At 52.3% G+C, this 14940-nt stretch overlaps 7 protein-coding genes across 7 annotated transcripts; 6 read left to right on the top strand and 1 right to left on the bottom strand.

Moving 5' to 3' along the window:
- Positions 1-69: 69 nt before the first annotated feature.
- MGL_1256 (uncharacterized protein) lies at positions 70-3702 on the top strand (the record flags this gene model as incomplete). Its single annotated transcript, XM_001731936.1, has 1 exon — positions 70-3702. The coding sequence occupies one exon, from the start codon at positions 70-72 to the stop codon at positions 3700-3702; it is 3633 nt and encodes a 1210-aa protein (XP_001731988.1).
- Positions 3703-5172: 1470 nt separating this feature from the next.
- On the top strand, positions 5173-6582 carry MGL_1257 (uncharacterized protein; the record flags this gene model as incomplete). The annotated part of the gene is made up of 1 exon (XM_001731937.1): positions 5173-6582. The coding sequence occupies one exon, from the start codon at positions 5173-5175 to the stop codon at positions 6580-6582; it is 1410 nt and encodes a 469-aa protein (XP_001731989.1).
- Positions 6583-6700: 118 nt separating this feature from the next.
- Positions 6701-10042, top strand: MGL_1258 (uncharacterized protein; the record flags this gene model as incomplete). Its single annotated transcript, XM_001731938.1, has 1 exon — positions 6701-10042. The coding sequence occupies one exon, from the start codon at positions 6701-6703 to the stop codon at positions 10040-10042; it is 3342 nt and encodes a 1113-aa protein (XP_001731990.1).
- Positions 10043-10157: 115 nt separating this feature from the next.
- MGL_1259 (uncharacterized protein) lies at positions 10158-10895 on the top strand (the record flags this gene model as incomplete). The annotated part of the gene is made up of 1 exon (XM_001731939.1): positions 10158-10895. The coding sequence occupies one exon, from the start codon at positions 10158-10160 to the stop codon at positions 10893-10895; it is 738 nt and encodes a 245-aa protein (XP_001731991.1).
- Positions 10896-11194: 299 nt separating this feature from the next.
- Positions 11195-12787, bottom strand: MGL_1260 (uncharacterized protein; the record flags this gene model as incomplete). Its single annotated transcript, XM_001731940.1, has 1 exon — positions 11195-12787. One exon carries the CDS (start codon positions 12785-12787, stop codon positions 11195-11197), a length of 1593 nt encoding a protein of 530 aa, XP_001731992.1.
- An 874-nt stretch (positions 12788-13661) lies between these two features.
- Positions 13662-14326, top strand: MGL_1261 (uncharacterized protein; the record flags this gene model as incomplete). The annotated part of the gene is made up of 6 exons (XM_001731941.1): positions 13662-13682; positions 13732-13791; positions 13827-13898; positions 13937-14074; positions 14106-14161; positions 14230-14326. 6 exons carry the CDS (start codon positions 13662-13664, stop codon positions 14324-14326), a joined length of 444 nt encoding a protein of 147 aa, XP_001731993.1.
- A 298-nt stretch (positions 14327-14624) lies between these two features.
- Positions 14625-14918, top strand: MGL_1262 (uncharacterized protein; the record flags this gene model as incomplete). Its single annotated transcript, XM_001731942.1, has 1 exon — positions 14625-14918. The coding sequence occupies one exon, from the start codon at positions 14625-14627 to the stop codon at positions 14916-14918; it is 294 nt and encodes a 97-aa protein (XP_001731994.1).
- Between the last annotated feature and the right edge of the window lie 22 nt (positions 14919-14940).

Raw genomic sequence — 14940 nt, forward strand, 5'->3', positions numbered from 1 at the left:
GATCAAAGACGCGCGTGCATCGAGTGAAATGTAAGAAGAGCGCGTTCGTTTAAGGGCCTCGGATGTACAATGGACGGAGTTGAGGAGGAGTTTTTCCATCAATTGCTAGACAGTCTCCCTGGCCCATCTTCATCAGCTCGTTCAATCCGAAACGCACCGCATGATGCGTTTGCAGATGGATTGAGTCAGCAGCTGCCGTCGTTGACAAAGGCATGTTCTGAAAAAGATGTGCCTGTCCTGAACCAGCAGTCGCACCGCGCAATGCTAGCGACGCGAGCATATTCTCGCGCACGCGTCGTGAAGGTTTATGCCAATGAATATTCGGGTATCCGCGGCATTCAAATCGAAAAAATACTGGAGCTAGACATCACGCATGGTTTGATACCGTCGACCAAATGCACTTCCCCTCTGAGCCAAAGCATGTACTTCCAGCCGGAATTGCATCATTTTCCGGCCGTGCATGGATATGCGCGACTTCGTGATCAATGGGAATCTACGTTTGTTAAGCCAGATGATACAGTCCATTTGATAGGCGAATGGGATTCCGAAGACGGTGTGCCATGTATGATCCTCTCGACATTTTCGCACTCTTCGACAAAAGAAAGTGTGCGCTTGCTTGTTGTTCATCCAGATGTTATTATATCGTCCTCTCGACTCGCCAGCGTGGCATCATGCATGCGAAAATCGATGCTGCAAGAACGAATTCGATCACCGACCGAATCGACATATGTTGCTGTCTTGGGTACGATGGTGCACTCGTTGCTGCAAGCATGCTTGACTGGAAGCATAGATCCCATGCACGAGAGCCCGGCGCCTTCGCCGGAAGTGTCAGCACCGGCCAAATGGGATCGTATAGGCAATTTCTCATGCGCATTTATAACAGCCGAGATCGAGCGACAGCTTGAAGAGGCTCAGCAGGCTCTGGTGTTAGTCGACACGAAGACAGACACGGCAAGGAGGGATCTTATTGCTGCCGTTCCGTCCCTTGTACGCTTTGCCGAGACTTTTCTATCCTTTCGCGATGACTCCAGGCGCAAGGCTATGGCTCAGATCCATGACACTCGCATGAATGCGCATATCCGAATGTGCATTACACGCATCATTGGGACTGAATCGGATATTCTTTGTCCGATGTATGGCCTGAAGGGACGCTTAGACCTGTGTCTGGAAGCAGAGATCGAAACGTCGGCCGGTGGTAGGAAATGCATCCTGCCAATGGAAGTCAAGACGGGTCGTATTACTTCAAGCATGGAACACACTGCGCAAACGAGCCTTTATACGATGATTCTAGCCGACGCGTATGGTGTGAGCGTCGACTATGGACTACTTTTTTACGTCCAAAATAGTGAAATACGACCCGTTCACTGCAACACAAAAGAAGTCCGAAGCTTGATCATGGCGCGCAATGAAATGGCTTCGTTTAAAGTCCAGCTTGCGCTCCTTCCTTCTCCAACAGAAGGTACCATCGACATTTTACCCCAACAAAGCGTAGACCCTGCTCATGTGTCTGCACCTTCCGAACCGGCTGAGGTGCCCACACCTGCTTCTGAAGACAGCTTTGAATTCGATCTCACAGAAGCTGATCTAGAAGACTTAGCGTGTGATGTAAGCCCGCGATTTCTTCCAGCGACGATCGACAATAAGTACAAGTGCCAGCGGTGTTATTCTCGCGACTCGTGCATGTTGTATCGACGCGCTGTCGAACATGTCTCGGACACAGAGTCGCCCATTGCAGACTTGTATGCCGACTCGACGGATCACTTGACACCTGAGGACATGGCCTTTTTTGCGCACTGGGATGCGTTGCTTTCGCATGAAGAGCGTGGGCTTCTGCGTTTTCAGCACGAACTTTGGACGATGCCTGCCGACGCCCGTGCTGCCACGGGACGGTGTGTGCCGAATCTAATGATGATACGAAAGATGGATGGCTTGTGTGCATTTTCCATTCCGGCCTCGAAAGTCGCTTTCATGCCTGAAGATGTTGTTTGTATTGCCGTGCAGACGCCGGTAACAGCGTTTCTTCTCCGTGGACGTGTTGTGGCATCCACGACACAGTTCCACGTGCGACCTGAGTCTTCGCTGGATCTGGCGCTTACTCAGTACGAGTCTCAGTACGGCAAGCCGCAAACATTTCGTGTAGACTTGGATGATATCATGTCTGTCATGGGCGTGCCACGCTATAATCTTGCGTGTCTGTTCTACAAGCAGGTGACGCCGCAAATCACCATGCTTCGCCGCCGTGTTGTCCATCTGGATACGCCGCAATGGACATGCATTAACGACAAGATGGCTGCTTTTGTCCAGCGCCATGCAGCCAGTTGCAATGCAGATCAGCGCCACGCAATAGAGCGTGCTTTGTGTGCGCGCGATTATACGTTGATCTTGGGCATGCCAGGCACAGGCAAGTCAACGACGATTGCGGTGCTTGTGAGAATTCTTGCCGACATGGGCCAGTGTGTCTTGCTCTGCAGCCACACGCACTCGGCCGTCGACACGATCGTGAGCAAGCTGCTAGATATACCCGTACTCCGCTTAGGACCCCTCTCACGCATTCACCCACGTGTCCATGCCTGCGCTTTGGCGACCAAGCTGGGACCCCAAGCCAGTGCCGAGGCTTTGGTCGACCTTGTGCAAGATGCACAGATCGTCGCGGCTACGTGCCTAGCGACAAACGATGCAGCACTAGCACGACGTACATTTGACGTGTGCATTATGGACGAAGCTAGTCAAATTACCGTACCGACATGCTTGGGTCCTTTAAGACTAGCAGACAGGTTCGTCATGATCGGCGATCACCACCAGTTGACGCCCGTAGTGCGAAATACGGATGCAGCCTCGCACGGCATGAGCGTGAGTTTGTTTCAGCGGCTGTGTAAAGCGCATCCTGACTCAGTGGCTATGCTGTGTATGCAATACCGTATGAATGCTGAGATCATGGCGCTAAGCAATGCGCTCGTGTATGAGGGGCGGTTGAGTTGTGGCAGTGAAGACGTTGCGTGTGCTCGACTAATTATTCCCAGCTGCGATCAAAAAAAAGACTGCGCCACGGACAATGAAGCGGGCATTGCAGCCATGTTGGAAGCAATCATCGATCCCTCTCGACCATGTGTGTTTGTCGACACAGACCCTGTACATGCTGAGGAGTCTCGGACTGATACACTGGTAGAAAATGAGGCGGAAGCAGCGTGGGTGGCGCGCATAATTGAGGCACTTCGGCAGGCCGGTGTGCAAGGGACAGATGTCGGTGTTCTGACGCCATACCGACAGCAGAGCAAACGCCTTCGAGATGCATGCGCTAGCACGGAAGTATTGACAATTGACCAGGCGCAAGGGCGCGACTGGCCTGTAGTGCTTGTGTCGCTCGTGCGATCAAATACAGCACATGTGGCCGGTGAATTGCTGCGCGACCGGCGGCGTGTGAATGTGATGGTAACTCGCGCAAAGACAAAGCTTATTTTGGTCGGTAGTCAGTCGACTATGGCGGCGGATCACGCATCGCATTCGCCCATGCGAGAACTGGTTCGATTGCTGGACGAGAAGCAAGTGATTGTCTCCTTGCACAAGGAAGCGCATAAGAGCATCGATATCCCAAGCCGAATGTCGCCACGCCGGCAACGGCCGGTGAAAAAAGCTCGAGGAGTGCTAGTTCGTCGACCTGTGCTTACAGAGGTGCTCCATGAACACGGCCTGACAGATGAATAGCAGGGTGCAAGGCAGACGAGGGCAACATAATAGGGAGAAGGGGGTAGGGAAGCATGAAGAACAACATGTTTGTACATATATACTATTATACATAGGCATGCCCATGCCAATGCCTGCTCGTTCGCACCTAGTTGTTTTCTCCCAGACACTACATGCCCAGCTGTTGAATCTCTTCTCGGATGGCTGCACACTTAGAGCGAAGGCGCTCAGTGGCTTGACGTCTTTCGGTAAGTTGATGCCGTAAGAGTGATTGCAGCGAGGCCCGAGCTTCAAGGGGTCGCATTTGATTCAAAACATACTGGAAGTTGATGACGACCGTCTCCATATGATGCAGACGGTCTTTGAGATGCGACGAGGAAATGAGTGTCGTCTGCCCTTCGGTATGAGGCATTGGAACCTCCACGTCGTATGGTTGGATGGGCCGCAACAAGTCGCAAACCAATTCAAAATAGGTTTGTAAGAGCGTGTGAAGAAGCGTCTGAAGCACTTTTGACCGCTCTAATTCGTGACTCGCGGGGAAAAAGCGCGGAATTCCTAGTTCCTCCAACGATGGTGTGACATCTGGGATAGGGCCATCGCTGGCCGAACAGCTGGTAGCCACCATCCTGCTCAATCCAGTCTATGCGAAGCGGGGAAAGCTCTCGTTCCAAATCCACATTGGGAGGCACAAGCTCTTTCAAGTCAGGCACATTTTCAACTGCATTTTTGAGAATAGCATTCTGTGCATCTAATCGACCACGCGCATCCAAGGATGACCAGTCAACGTCGCCTTTGTGCTCCTTCAAGACGCCGAACCAAGCGAGATTTTGCTTCGTAAATAGTCGGTAGATGAATGGCGGAGGCGGAAAGACAGAGGTACTTGCTAGTGCCTCCGATGCCGCAGGCGCATTGCCAGCTGCTTGGCTATCCATGCAAGCGGCGGGATGCGACAGCGAGAGTTCTGACAGACACGCACGTCGATGCGGGGACTAGCAGCAAAGCCCGCGACGGGTGGTGTTGGGACAAGATGGACTCCACTTCCCCCGTACGTGTACAACGCGCATGCCCACCTAACCATCATCCACGCGCATGCGAAGACGACGCTGCTGGACGGTGTGATCACGTGATGGACGCCACCCTTTTGCCCCAATCTCGCTTTGGGTAGGGACGGCGCAGCCAGAGGAGGGAGGCGAGACGAGACGAGCAAAATTGGACAGACATCCACATTGCCAAGGGTCTTCGCTAAGCGTGCGTGAGGTGACGTTGCCCTCCCAGCGATACGCAGCAACATCGGTCAATACGACTTGGACGCTCCCACCGCTGGACGAGTAGGCGCGTCTGGCCGCGATGCAGCCGGATCGCGGTTTCTCGTTGAGCCACCAGAAGGTGGCATTAGAACTCGCTTTCAGTGGAGTCCTCGCAGGGTATACGGAGCTAACGATTGTGCCGACGAATTCGGCTCTCCGACATGTCTACCTTCATGCACGATGCATGGATATCCAGCGCGTGCAAATACAAAACCAAGATGCTGCGTTTGAGTATGCGGATCCTATGGCTTCGCTAGAGCTCCTCGATATACATGCGCACGCGCAGATGAAGCGCGAACTCTTTTCCGCCGCGAGCCAGGGCGCCGAAGGTGAGCTTCGCATCACACTGCCGGATAGCGTACGGCCAGAGCCGTTAGCCTCTGGTGTCCCGGCATCAGAGGGCGGGGCCACGGAAGAAGAGTTTGCAATGATCACTATACGGATTGACTATGTGCTAGAAGATGCACATGAAGCGGTTCAGGTGGTTCGTCCCTCAGCCGATGCGCCGTATCGCGTGCCTCATATGTACACGCGGCCCTTAGGAATGAACAGTTCGCGCTGTTGGGTGCCGTGCATTGATTCGTTGTGGGACCGTTGCACATGGGAGCTCGAGTTCGTCGTACCCCGGCGGCTTTCGGTGGATGCCGGCGACTTGGACGACGATGCTCCTGAGGTGTTTGTCGTTTCGTCCGGTGAGCTCACTGAGCATGCTGTGCACCCGCATGATCCTGACAAGTCGGTCTTCTACTACACACAGCAGGTGGCCACGTCCGTGCAACATGTGGCCTTCTGTGCGGGGCCATTTGTCTTGGCGCGGCTCTCGCCCGCAGGCTCTGGCACCTGCGAGGCTTTGGCTTTCTGTCTGCCTGAGCATGAGCACGAGCTGCGTTCCACAACACAGTTTGCTTGGCAGGCCATCGAATATATCAGCAGTGTGTACGGATCATACCCTTTTGGTTCCTTCAAGCTTGTGTTTGTGGATGGCGCGTTGGTCGACTGTCATACGGCGAGTACGCTGGCCGTATGTTCGAGCGATTTGCTTCATCCACCGTCCGTGATAGACCAAGCGTTCGAGAACCGACACATCCTAAGTCATGCTGTCGCGTTCCAGTGGGTTGGCATTAACATTGTGCAGAAGACCTGGGCCGATACGTGGTTAATTCATGGCTTGAGCCAGTACCTGGCGTCCATGTTCTTGCGCTGGCTTCTTGGTAACAATGAATACCGCTTCCGCATGAAAAAAGACTGTGATCGCTTGTGCCTGTGGGACATTGGCATGCCGCCGTTGTACCAGGTGGGCCGTGAAGAACCACTGGACCCCCAGCTACTGCCATTTGTGAATCTGAAAGCGCCACTTGTCCTTTACCTTCTGGACCGCCGGCTTTGTAAGATGGGAGCATCGCTTGGTCTGGGCCGTGTAATCCCGAAGCTGTTCCTGCAGGCAATCACGGGCGAAATGACACAGAATGCACTAAGGCACTCACAGCTTTTTGCGCACGTGCAAGAAGGTCAGTGGGGCCGATCTCCGGCTCTTTGTCGATCAATGGATCAACGGGAGTGGCTGCCCGCGCTTCTTGTGCCCCGCGACCTTTAACCGAAAGAAACTCCTTATTGAGATGCATGTTCGTCAAGAGTCGCCTGCAGCAATCTACGCGCAAGCACATCCAGAGGATGCACTTGCATCGAATCCCGTGTCGCTGTGGGAGGGCCAAATGACAGTGCGGATCCACGAGGCCGACGGCACGCCGTACGAGCATGTGCTTGACATCAAGAACGAGCACCAGCGGTATGACGTGCCGTTCAATACCAAATACAAGCGTGTACGGCGTAATACCAAGCGATTCCAGGCTCGGCAGGCAGCGGCCGCTGCGGCCGCTGCAGGCGATGAGGATGCTGCTGAGGCAATCGGCATGATCGATCTGGGATTTGGACTCGGAATGTGGGAGGATGAGGACGAGCGGAAGCGCTGGCGCGTCGCTGATTGGACGGAAGAAGATGAGGCCATCATGGCGTCGGCGCCGTATGAATGGATCCGCCTTGATGCAGACTTTGAATGGATGGCCCAGATTCAGTTTGAACAGCCGGACTACATGTGGGTCTCGCAGCTGCAGCGAGACCGAGACGTGGTGGCACAGCTCGCCGCAGTACATGCTCTGAGCCAGATGCCCAGTCTCATAACAAGCAGCACGCTCACACGAACGGTACTTGTCACAAAGTACTTTTACCGCATTCGCGCCGAAGCTGCCTACGGCCTCGCCAATTGTGCACTGCCGCATCTCGACCTGCTCGGTCTGTTCCATTTGTTCATGCTCTTCCGCACCAGCTACTGCCTCGATGTGCCGCACGAAGGCGACTCGACCTCATTGGAAGCACCGTGTATTCCGAAACCGAACGACTTTTCCGACATGGCCGACTACTTCGTTCGCCGTGCCCTCATCCATGCGATTGCGCGGGTGCGAGACCACCGGGGGCGTGCTTTGGTGATTGTACAACGGTTCTTGATCTACCTGCTCCGATACAACGACAACTCGACGAACCGATTCGTCGATGACTATTATCTTGCGAGCATCATCAATGCCCTTGCAGGCACACTGATCCCTATCGACAGTGCTGGCTACTCGACGCATGCAGATGAGACGTATTCACCAGAGGAGATGGAGCTGCGTGCTGTGGCCATACAAGAAGTCGAGCGTCTGCAGGTGCTAGATCGCCTGGTGCCATCGTACCACAACGTCGTAACGATCGCAGCGCTCGATTTTCACCAAGCGTTGGTGTTTGCAAACTTGCGTCCTTTGGAGCTTGTGCACTTTCTCGAGTACACGCGCGAAGGCAACTTCCCGCCCGTGCGTATGGCTGCATTGAATGCTTTGCTGCTGTTGCGAGGACTTCAGCACAAGGTGTTGACACGGTACTACTTTGCCATCTTGGCTTCGGACGAGGATCACGTCATTCGAATGCATCTCGCTCGTAGTTTGTGTGATGCGCTAGCCGTTGCGATTGCGACAGGTGAGCTTGGCATCACACGGCAACGGCACGAGATGCTACAGGAAGGCGATCCTCTTGGGAATGTGGCTGAGCAAGAAGCCTTGCTCGCCGATGAAGCGGCACAGAACGAGCAGATGATCAAAGTTTTACGTCGCGAAATCGGCCGCTCTGCCTCAGTCCGAGATGGCTTTCTCGCGGCTTTCCGTGCGAGTAAAGACCAAGCGGTTGCGCGATGGGCACTCATGCGGCTGGCCGAGCTCTTGTTCAAGCCGGTCGAAGATACCAAGGTGCCCACGGAACAGACAACAGTATCAGTGCCTGCTGGTGAACAGACAGGTGCAATGCGCATCCGCCTCATGATCAAGAATGCGCCCCAGCAAGAAAAGCGATCGACATCGCATCCCCTTCGTGTGGTGCTCCCTAAAACTGCGAAGCCAAAGAAGCCCAAGGCGCCTGAGCCTGGTCAGGCATTGGGCATGTCGTCATCAGATTTTAGCGCCTGCCGCATGTGCATCCAGAAACTCATGGCCAATAAGCACTGCGAGCCTTTCACGCGACCGGTGGATCCAGTACGCGACGAAGCCCCAGACTACTTTGACGTAATCAAAGAGCCTATGGATCTAAGCTCCGTGTCAAACAAGTTGCAGTCGGGCCAGTACAAAGACCGCTTCCAATTCAAAGATGATGTCGACTTAATTTTCCAGAATGCCAAGACATATACGCCAGACCCGAAAGCCTGGATCCATTACGAGGCATCTCGCTCGGAGTCGGCGTTCCGCCAGCTGTGGAACCGCATCGGCAAAGCGCTGGAACAAGCCGCAGCTCGTGCCGAAAAACATTCCACCGACGACGTGGACGAAGCTTCTGCACCAAAACAACCACCATCAGCAGCAGCAGCAGCAGGAATCCTTCCTACGTCTGTCTGTACTACTGCGCCTAACGGTAGTACTACATCCGACACTTCTGATCCCGTGTCTTCAGCACCTCCACCGAAGAAAATTACCATCAAGTTGAATGTCGGTAAGGGCGAGAAAAGAACAGCTAGTGAAGCGCCACCTCGGCCTACACTGAAAGTCAAGCGACCACGTTCTGAGGCTTCATCGCCGCCGCCTCGACCACCACCGGCAGCAGCAGCAGCAGCAGCAACAGCAGCGCCAGGTGAGCTCGAATCATCTGCAAGCATAAAACAGTCATCCGCCGGTGTCAAATCCTCCACCAGTGCCAAGCCGTCGTCGAACACCTCAAAGTCATCAGCCAAATCCAAGTCACAAAACACCACTAAACCGTCTGCCATAGCCCCATCTGCGCTTGAACCCAAGCAAGAACCGATGGCGGAAACCATTGATCCCGACAAGGCCAAGTCCGCGAGTGAAGACCCGGTATTGCCAGGAGAACAAGAGACGCCACTTCACATGAAAAAGGTCCGCTCCGTATTGCAAGCTATTTACAGAACCAAAGAAGCAGCGATCTTCTACTACCCCATTGATCCTGTGCGCGACAACGCTCCTACGTACTACGAAGAAATCAAGCACCCGATGGATCTGAGCAAGATCGATCGAAAGCTCAAGGCCGGCGAGTACAAGACGATGGGTGACTTTGCTGCGGACATGCGCCTTATGTTCGCCAACTGCCGGCAATTTAATCCGCCGGGCACAGAGCCGGCCATCATGGAGCAAGCTGTGTCGCGTGTATGGCGGCGGGAATGGAGCCGCGCCATGGTCCGTAAGCTCGAGTACTCTCACAAGCGATCGCTGCAGAGCATGATGGGCCGACTTAAACAGCATCCGACAGGTGGCCTCTTTTTGTATGCTGTGGATCCTGTGGCTCTTGGTATACCGACGTATTTTGATGTGATCCCCCAGGAAAACGCGCGTGACTTGACGCTGATCAGCGACAAGCTTCGCTCCGATCGATACGATAGCATTGACGCACTCGATGCTGATATCCAGTTGATGCTTTCTAATTGCTTCACATTCAATGCAGGTAACGAAGTCGTATGCGACATTGCTCGGGCATTTGAAAAGGTATACCAACAGGAGTTGCGCGCCTTGCGTAAAGCCTATTCATAACCATCCTTTCGGTTGTAGAAATTTTTGTGACTATTTTTCGGATTGCAATAGAAGAGAGGATTTACGCCGCTCCACGTGCAGCCAAGCACCGATTTCGTCTTCGTCTCATTCCACCATGCGTTACGCTGCTGTGTTGGTGTTGAGCCTGTGGTTTCTGAGCTTCTGTGCGCTTGTACATGCTCAGTCTCATGAGGACCCGCCTGAAATCAACGTGGCAACAACCTTTCCCAACAACCCATTCAACATTGTGAAGAATGGAGAGGCTACCCGGGTCGTGTTCACCTTCAGTCAGCCCCGCGGTGCTGACCGCGCCGTATCCGTCCGTTCTCTGACAGGAGCATTCCTCGACCCGGCGCGCCAAGATGGACACAAAAGGCGCGTTCTGCGAAACATGACAACACGAGTAATGCATGATGACATGCTCATTCAAATTGTGGACGGGAAGCCATTGCAGCTGCCCTTCGATGTGTATTCCGAATTCAAGCCGCAGAAACTTGACGTTGAATTCCGAGCTATGGTCTCTGACAGATCTTCATCAAACAATTACAATGTCCTATTGTATCGCGGCTCCGTCACAGTGGAAGAACCCCCGCAGAGCCTCTGGGATTGGCAACTTCTCTCGGTTTACGCGATCGTCCTTGCCCTGCTCGGTGGTGTCGGCTACTGGATGTACAACGCCTACATTGCTCCTATGCTACGTACAAAGACTGTGCCAACAAAACGTCGAGATGCCAAGACGACTCCTGTCGCTGTGAGCTCCAATGGTAAAACCTACGACGAGGACTGGATCCCTGAGTCACTTCAAAACCAGCAACAGCGTCCGCGTACCCGCAAAAACCGCAGCAGAAAGTAGACCTCAATGATACATGGTGCGCACTTTATTCCCACCTATGACTGCCCGTTGGGATAGTATGTGCTTGCTGTCAACGTAGCGGTGAAGAAATAATAGTAAAACAAAAAATGACTTGGAGCAGCAACTGAAGGTGCGCACACATAATTTGAGAAACTATCTATGTATCTACCGAGGATATGTGAGTCTTTTATCATATTGTATTTACCAAACAAAGTGAGATCTTCGTGCAAGAATCCTTGTAAAAAGATGTATGTGGATTGGTGCAAGGGGCGAGAAATTGTCAAGTCGCCATGTTGTCTTTATTGCTTAAGTTTGCCAAGACCAATACTATTCGCATCAGAGTTGGTGGCAAAGTAGACATTTTTCAAGAACGCAGCGCCTAGTAACCAGTCAGCACCGTCCATAGTTGATCCTGTAGAAACAGCACTGATACAGGTGCCTTTCAAGTTGTTCGGGTCCTTCGGTGCGAACAACAAGTCGCGGGCATCCATCGAGTACGTATTTCCCGAAAAAGTAAACGAGAGTGTCTTGCTTGTTGTACATGGAATGGTGTAGCCGCCTTGACCATCTGACTTGGCTCCCGGAATAGCATCGTGGATCTTATCGGCAGCTGATTTCGGGGCAACAATCAACGACGTGCCTGTATCGAGCACAGCAGTAGAGCCACCACTCACCTGGTCCGAGTCGATCGACACACTGTCAAGCGACACAGCCCAGTAACCATCCTTTGACTGGTTATCAAGCTGGTTCAGTGACCCGTCGATCTGAGACTGATCTACACCACCGAAGGTAATCTGGCCTTTGTTGCCTGAGCTTCCTTCGGCTGCACGTCCCAAACGAACACCAACAATCGGTTTGTCGATCTTGTTTCCCTGAGCAAGGGCATCCACGATCGTCGGTTTGCCTGTAATACTCAGACTCTTGCCGCCTAGACCAAGAAGGCCATCGAAAGGAATCTTGTCCGCGCCAAAGTCGTCTGATTCCGAGCTTGCAATACCAAAGGTGTAGCTGTCGAGAGAAAGTCCTGCAATCTGAAACGAATCTGTAGCAAGCGCAACGCTAACAGAGCCGGTACCATAAGAAATTTTGTATTTGTCATTCGTGGTCTTGAGTGACTGTGACACAGATTTTCCGAGCTTCTGACGGTCTGACGACCCGCACTCATTGCATGATGTGCCAGTGACCCAAGTGTCAGAGGATCCAGAATCCACAAGCATCTTGAACTTCGTATCAGAGGATCCAATCTGAACCTCGACAAAGTAGCCTACGTCATTTGCTTCAATAGCCAAGCCCTCTGAATTTCGAGCAGAAGCACCAGGAGCATTTGTCACGGAGTACGACTTTTGCATTTTGGCTTCCATCGACGAGTATCCATCATCATCGCGAGGTACCAGGTCGGGCTTGACGCTCTTCTCTGTGGTTCCGTATCGAGAGTGACGTCGCTTGGGCTTCGAATCTTCGAACGTTTGTGACTGAGGTCGACTTTTGATTCGCGGGGGACGGAATTCGAGCATGGCATGCGATGGCCCCTGAGCTTCATTATTCACGCTCGATTTGCGACGTTCGATAGACGCTTGAAGCTCGTCATCCGATGGTGCAGAAGTACCTTGAAATTTTGCTAGACGGCGCTTGCTGCGGTTAATGTGCTGCTGAAGTTTTATCCACGGGTGCACAAACTGTTCACCTTCCTCCTCAAAATTGGAGGAAAGCAGCAAATGGACCATGCCATTCGACTTCGTGTCAGTGGAATTATCGGAGCTCATAGGTACTGCGTTAGCAAAAAGTGGCGCAACTGATGAGGATCCTGTAAGGTCATTCAAAATCACATGCAGAAGCACCGAAATCCCAACGAAAAAAGAAAAGGTTCCTGGACGAGTAAGACGAAACAACATCTGTGCAATCAAATGGAAAGCTGTTGTCACGTTAGCTAATATGCGAATACCTGAGGAGGAACGAGCGGATAAAGTCAGTAACAAAGGAATGAATGTAGTTGTTTAGCGCTTTAAGAAACAAAGGATGTTAGAAAGGGTGCACACGCAAACACGAAAGCACACTTCTTGAAGATCCGTTGGGACTTGGGAAACAATGTAAGGAATGTAAGTGGTGGGTGAGAGAGGTTAAGAGGATCAGCCTTGCTCTTCCGATTTCATAGTCGAATTCGACAAGCGCGTTTCCACTCGCTTGACCCGTGCGACCGTATGAAAGAATCATTTGTGCAATCATATCCGTTCAGAGCGTCTAAGTCATCCATGATGTACATATGGACAGAACAAACATCTATGTGACATGGAGGACTTGGAAAAAGGAATTTTCCTAGTGGCTCAAAAAAAATGAATTTGAGATTCTCGCTCAACATCCAATCGCGCAGAAAACCTGTCCTCGCTTGTCATGGGGATTGCAAAGCCAGGCCTAGCAGTCCTTTTGGTAGCAGTCCCGAGCACCAGCATTAGTTCAGCTCGCACGTAAGCTTTTCGGGTGGGATGTCTAAGCATCTACTATGAGGGTGATTTACACACCATTCACGTTCTATTTTTTTTTCAAATATTCGTATGTAGGATGACAATGTCGTATGTGGATATGCGTTGTATGTGCTAGGGTTGGAGGCGCCTTAAGGGCCAAAATAAATCATTTGTAACACTTATTGTTCCTGCACGCATGATGTCTCCACTTCAACATGATGGGCCGTGCTATCGGCCGAGGCAAAGAGTCACTAGTTCATCGAACGTCCGATAGACCGTTAACCTTAGACCGGCTCTCTTTGCAACCATGGAAGCAGTAGCTCAACAGGTGCGTGTTTATATGCTTCCAAGAATGCTCTGAACTAATGTATGATCAGTTCACAGACTTTTATTACTCGACCTTTGACACGGATCGCTCGCAGTTGGGCTCGCTTTACGTATGTGCACCAGAACCATTGCTGACCTGTACTAGCGTCCCCACTCGATGCTCACCTTTGAGGGCGCACAGACGCAGGGTGCGCAAGCTATTGTTGAAAAGCTCGTGGTAAGTAACCGTCTGATATCTGTCATCTAACCAGTCAGAGCCTTCCTTTCCAAAAGGTGCAGCACAAGGTCGACACACGCGATGCGCAGCCGACTGGCGACGGTCAAAGTCTCGTTGTCCTTGTGACGGGCATGCTTCTTGTGGATGATGGCCAGAATCCGCTCAAGTTCAGCCAGGTATGTAATGCGCGTTGTGACTTATGTCTAGTCCTTTACGCTACTTCCCGAGGGTGGCTCGTTCTATGTGTTCAACGACATTTTCCGGTACGTGGACTTAACTATGATCCTGGCGAACCAATACTCACATTATGGATAGTCTGAACTATGGTTAGTTGTAAAGTCGATGTCAAGATTGTTTGCTGGTCTAGATCCTCTATGCGACACTGGGCGTTTGTCGAGGATTTCTTTCGCGAGAGCTACACAACCTAAGCTTGACTTCTACCACGTAGTTGTGGCAGCAATAGCAATGCACCAACTTAGTCTGCTAGAAGCTGACCGCTGGCCAATCAGCTAGTTTACTTGCTGCAAGTGCCGACACCCATTAGTGTTCTATGCGCTTCTTTGCTTACGTCAGTATCAATCGACACGTCATTTGACCACGGGAGTGCACAGCACATGGGCTGCGCGACAGGACCTGCGGCAATCCAAAGCTGGGACTTGAGCGCGCAAAAATCAGACCCAAACGCACAAGCCATTTCTCCCCACTTACTACTAGATCCTGAGCAGCATGGGTGTGAATGTGGAAACGATTTCGCCAGGCGATGGCAAGACCTTCCCTAAGGCAGGAGATGTGGTCGACATGCACTACATTGGTACACTGCAGTCCAATGGCAACAAGTTCGACTCTTCGCGTGACCGTGGCCAACCGTTCCGCACAAAGATTGGAGTCGGCCAAGTGATTCGCGGCTGGGACGAGGGTGTGCCCCAGCTCTCGCTTGGTCAAAAGGCAAACCTGATCTGCTCGCCTGACTATGCTTATGGACCTCGCGGATTCCCTCCGAGTACGTGTACAAATTACTGACGATCAAAGTTATTCCACCAAA

The sequence above is a fragment of the Malassezia globosa genome (genome assembly GCF_000181695.2).
Source record: "Malassezia globosa CBS 7966 chromosome Unknown mgl_sf_2.1, whole genome shotgun sequence".
NCBI lineage: Eukaryota > Fungi > Basidiomycota > Malasseziomycetes > Malasseziales > Malasseziaceae > Malassezia > Malassezia globosa.